Here is a 4,732-nt window from a genome sequence, read left to right as displayed (position 1 = left end):
GAACGAATGGAATTGCGAGCTCTATATTTTAGGAAAAATCGTTAACTCGACTCATTTATTCACTCAAAAAATTTGGTGCAGTTTGTACCAATAGAAAAAAAATTATCCTTAAAAAATGGGGTGGCCCTATAAATATGGGACACACTGTATAACTTGAAAAAAACGTATAATTATGGAAAATCGTAGAAAAAATGTTTCCAAAAAATAATATGTTTGAAATTTTTGTTTATTTATTTTCTAATATTGGAACATCTTTAACTAACTCAGGCGATTTCAAAAATGTTCCTGTTATTGAAGATCACCGGGAAGGTCAAATAGAAAGAATGGCCATTTTTGCGTCACATTTCTTAGTCAATAAAAAAAATTGAAACCCTAATTCAAAAATCAGGCTCGATAACTCTTCTAGAAATCTTATTAGCTTTTTTTCAATTTTTTTGTTGTCCAAATCGGTCAATATTTGTTGGCTATACGTTATTTTGAACGAAAAAAGTCATTTTTTCCCCACTGTGCAGCGCAGGGCAACTTTTTCCTGATGAGGAATAAAAAACCAAAAATAAAAATTTTGTTTAACCATTTTGATTAAAATTCGTTTTTTTTTTAGCTGAAAATTAATTTTTTTAACTAGAATTGTGAGTATTTCAGTTTTGCTCAAAAATTCATCTTTTTTAGTTTAAAATGGATGTATTTTGTCAAAAATTTATCTTTTTGGTACAAAATTCATATTTTAGATTAAAGAATTAGTTTTGTAAATGTAAATTTTCCAGTTTTGCTCGAAAATATATCTTTTTAGTTGAAAATTCGTCCATTTATACTTAATTGAAAATGGAAGAACTTTGTTAAAAATTCATCGTTTTGGTTTATCTCTTATTAATTTAGTAAAAAAATCATTTTTTTCGATATTTTGTAACAACATTTTTGTAGTAAATTAATCCTTGGAAAATGTAATTTCCATATTTCGTTAACAATTTAAGTATTTGCTTGAATTATTTTGTTTTTATTATTAATATTATTCATATATTAATTATACGTTATTATTTATTATTTTTATTGTTTTTTAGCAAAAAACTAATCATTTGGGTTGAAAAATTAACTATTTCTTTAAAAAGTATTTTTATTTAAATGAAAATTAATTTTTTTCTGAAAATTAAACTATTCTATTTTTATTTAAAAAATAATTCATTCGGTTGAAAATCGAACTAATTTTGTAAAATATTAGTTTTTTTTATTGTTAAAATTTTGTTGTAACAAATAGCTATTATTTTTTTCATTCAACATTTTTTTTCATAATTCAAGCAATTTTTTGACAATTTTGTCTTTTTTGGTAGAAAATTAATCTTTTGTGTTGAAATTTAACTATTTGGTTAATTATTTTTGTGTTCGTATAACGATTCACCATTTTAATTAAAGTTTATTTATTTGTTAATAATGGAACATTTTATTTAAAAATTCGTTCGTTGTTTTAGTTAAAAAATAAAGTTTTTAACTGAAAATTTAAGCATTCTAGTATTGTTAGAAGATTTTTCGTTTTTAGCTGAAAATTCAACAATATTCATAAAAAGTCATTATAGAATAATACTTTGTAAGAAACTTATTTTTTTGTGATTCAACATTTGAGTTAAAACTCCCTTTTTTGTTAAAAATTTAACTATTCCATGCTTGGTTGAAAATTCATTTATTTTTTTGGTTGCAAGTTAATTTTTTTGTTTGAAAATTAAATATTTTCAACTGATCATTTTATTATTCCATTTTTTTCAAAAATTAATCTTTTTAATAAAACTGTAATCTTCTTGGTTGAAAATTATTTTACTTTGTGGAAAAAGTTTACCATTTTGATCGAAATTCGTTTGTTTTTTTTAAACTAAAATTGTAAGTATTCCAGTTTTGCTCGAAAAAAAAATTGAAACCCTAATTCAAAAATCAGGCTCGATAACTCTCCTAGAAATCTTATTAGCTCTTTTTCAATTTTTTTGTGTCCAAATCGGTCAATATTTGTTGGCTATACGTTATTTTAAACGAAAAAAGTCATTTTTTCCCCACTGTGCAGCGCAGGGCAACTTTTTCCTAATGAGGAATAAAAAACTAAACATAAAAATGTTATAAATTTGGAATCAGAAATTTAAAAATATTATTTTCGGAATCTACATTTTTTTTCGATTCCAACGATATGTCACTTGTAATAAAAAAAATTAAAATTAGAATAAATTACCGCAGATTTATGTTTATGGCTTGACCCTGGCTCGACACAGCGCTCTCGCTCAGTCAGCGAATTAAACTCAAATTAGAAAATTAAACTTGCAAACCCTTTTCAACTTTAGGCTCGGTCACGCCTAAACCACAAGCAGGAAATCCGAAACCCAGAGTTTTTCGACTTCTTGAAGACACAGCCGTAATAAATCGATACGGATTCAATAGTGAAGGACATGAAGCCGTTTACCATCGAGTAAAAGAGGCAAAGAATGATCCTAATTTTTCCGGTATCATAGGAATCAATTTAGGAAAAAACAAATTGTCCGAAGACGCGACTCAGGATTACATTGAAGGACTTCGCAGATTTTCCGACTTGGCTGACTATTTTGTCATCAACGTTTCGAGCCCGAACACACCAGGCTTGAGGAATCTTCAAAGCAAGAAAAACTTGGAAGATTTGCTCACGAAATTGAATGACACGAGACAAAGTCTGGAGAATCAGCCTCCTTTGCTTCTCAAATTAGCTCCAGATTTATCGGAAAACGAGAGACAGAATATTGCTGATGTGGTGAGACAAAGCAAATCGAGAGTTGACGGTCTCGTAATTTCCAATACGACAGTCAGCAGATCGGGTCTAAAAAGCGAAAAAAAAGACGAAGATGGCGGTTTGAGTGGAAAGCCTTTGACCGATTCTTCAACCCAAATAATTGCGGATATGTACCGAAGAACGAAAGGAATTGTTCCGATCATTGGAGTCGGAGGAATATTTACCGGAAGTGACGCCTATGACAAAATTAAAGCTGGAGCCTCTTTGGTTCAGATTTACACTTCTTTTATTTTTCATGGACCTCCAGTTGTGGCGAAAATAAAAAAGGAACTTAATGATTTGGTTCTTAAAGACGGATATTCGTCCGTTTCTCAAGCTGTCGGCAAAAATTCTAGTGTGAAATAGAATTTTTTAAGGGTTATTGTAAATATTTTTGAGGGAATATTGTATATGAGTGTATGTAGGAAGAACTTGTTTCATGACGGAGAATTTTTCAAACTTTGTTTGTTACTTGATCAAAATGATGCAATATTACTGTTAATTTTAATAGCTTTTATTCCATTACATGAAATAAATTTTGATAATATTTGATAAATTCTTAGTTTATTTTTACTTTTATAGGTGCATTTTAGTCGTTTTTCTTATTTACACTTTTATGTTGAAAAAAAATTGTTTTTTTCGTTAAAAATTCATATATTTTTTTAGTTTAAATGGATTTATTTTGTTGAAAATTTATCTTTTTGGTACAAAATTAATCTTCTAGGTGAAAAAATTTCTTTTTTCAACTAAAAAATGTGAGTATTCCAGTTTTGCTCGAAAATTTATCTTTTTTACTTGAAAGTTCGTCTATTTTGGTTTAGGAATTAATATTTTTGGGACGAAAATTCGTCTTTTTCATTTCAAAATTTGGTTTATTTGGTTCAAAACTCATCTTTATGGATTTAAACTTCAATTATTTTTGTAGGAAAATCATATTTCTTTTTAAAGAAATCTGAACCATTACATTTTTCTTTCATCCTCTTTGGTTGAAAATGTACGAAATTGAAAATTTATGTACATTATTTTACTTGAAAGTCCTTTTTCTTACTTTAAAATTTTTTTAAAAATTTGTCCATTTGTGCTGAAAACTGAAAATTGAATTATTTGATCAACTTTGCGTTTTTTGTTGTTGTTAAACATGAACTTTTAAAACATTTAACTAGGTATTCTTTTTGTGGTTCAAAATTCATGTATTTTGTTGAAAAAAAATTAAGTTTTTGGGGTAGAAATTTTCAACTGAAAATATAAGTATTCCAGTTTTGCTCTAAAATTAATCATTTAGTTGCAAATTCGTCTATTTTTGGTTAAGAATTCATATTTTTGGTATGATAATTCGGCCTTTTCAGTTGATTATTCGTTTATTTGATTGAAAACTCAATTTTAGGGTTAAAAATTTAATTATTTTGGTAGAAAATTCAAATGTATATAAGGTAAATATTTGTATCTTTCGTAGAAAATTGATCTTTTGGATAACGGAATTAACTATTTCTTTAACAAGTAATTTTATTCAGTGGAAAATTGAACTATTTTGCAGAATATTCTCTTTTTTGGTTAAAATTAAATTTATTTAACATTTTAACTAGGTATTCTTTTTTTTGGGTTCAACATTCATGTGTTATTTGCAAGTTAGTTTTTGTTGTTGTTGGAAATTAATTTTTTTAAGTGACAATTTTACTATTTCGTTTTTTGTCTTAAATACGTAGTTAGAAGTGGGAAAACTTTTTTTCAATTAATTTCTTTTTTAAATGTATTATTTTTGTTGAAAATTCTCTCTCTTTGTTCTAAATTTTGTAAAAAGTTTTGGTTGATAATTAATTTTTTATTTTTAAATTTAACTTCCACGCTTCGTTGAAAATTTAAAGATTTGATTGAATAATTTTGTTTTTATTACTATTACTTTGTTTTTATTATTTTATTGTTTTATTATTTTTTATTATTATTATTTTATTTAAAACGTCT

General features: G+C 26.3%; 1 protein-coding gene across 1 annotated transcript in view; it reads left to right on the top strand.

Annotated features, from left to right (window-relative positions):
- Positions 1–3,329, top strand: part of LOC117175673 (dihydroorotate dehydrogenase (quinone), mitochondrial) — a 14,574-nt gene extending 11,245 nt beyond the window's left edge. Inside the window, exon 3 of the mRNA XM_033365404.1 lies at positions 2,316–3,329. Coding sequence (XP_033221295.1) covers positions 2,316–3,139 — 824 coding nt within the window. The 3' untranslated portion in view covers positions 3,140–3,329. The remainder of the gene's footprint in view (positions 1–2,315) is intronic.
- The last annotated feature ends 1,403 nt before the right edge of the window (positions 3,330–4,732 follow it).

This window comes from Belonocnema kinseyi, chromosome 6, assembly GCF_010883055.1.
Source record: "Belonocnema kinseyi isolate 2016_QV_RU_SX_M_011 chromosome 6, B_treatae_v1, whole genome shotgun sequence".
NCBI lineage: Eukaryota > Metazoa > Arthropoda > Insecta > Hymenoptera > Cynipidae > Belonocnema > Belonocnema kinseyi.
Note: the sequence above shows the minus strand (reverse complement) of the source record. Positions and strands in the feature narration are given on the sequence as shown.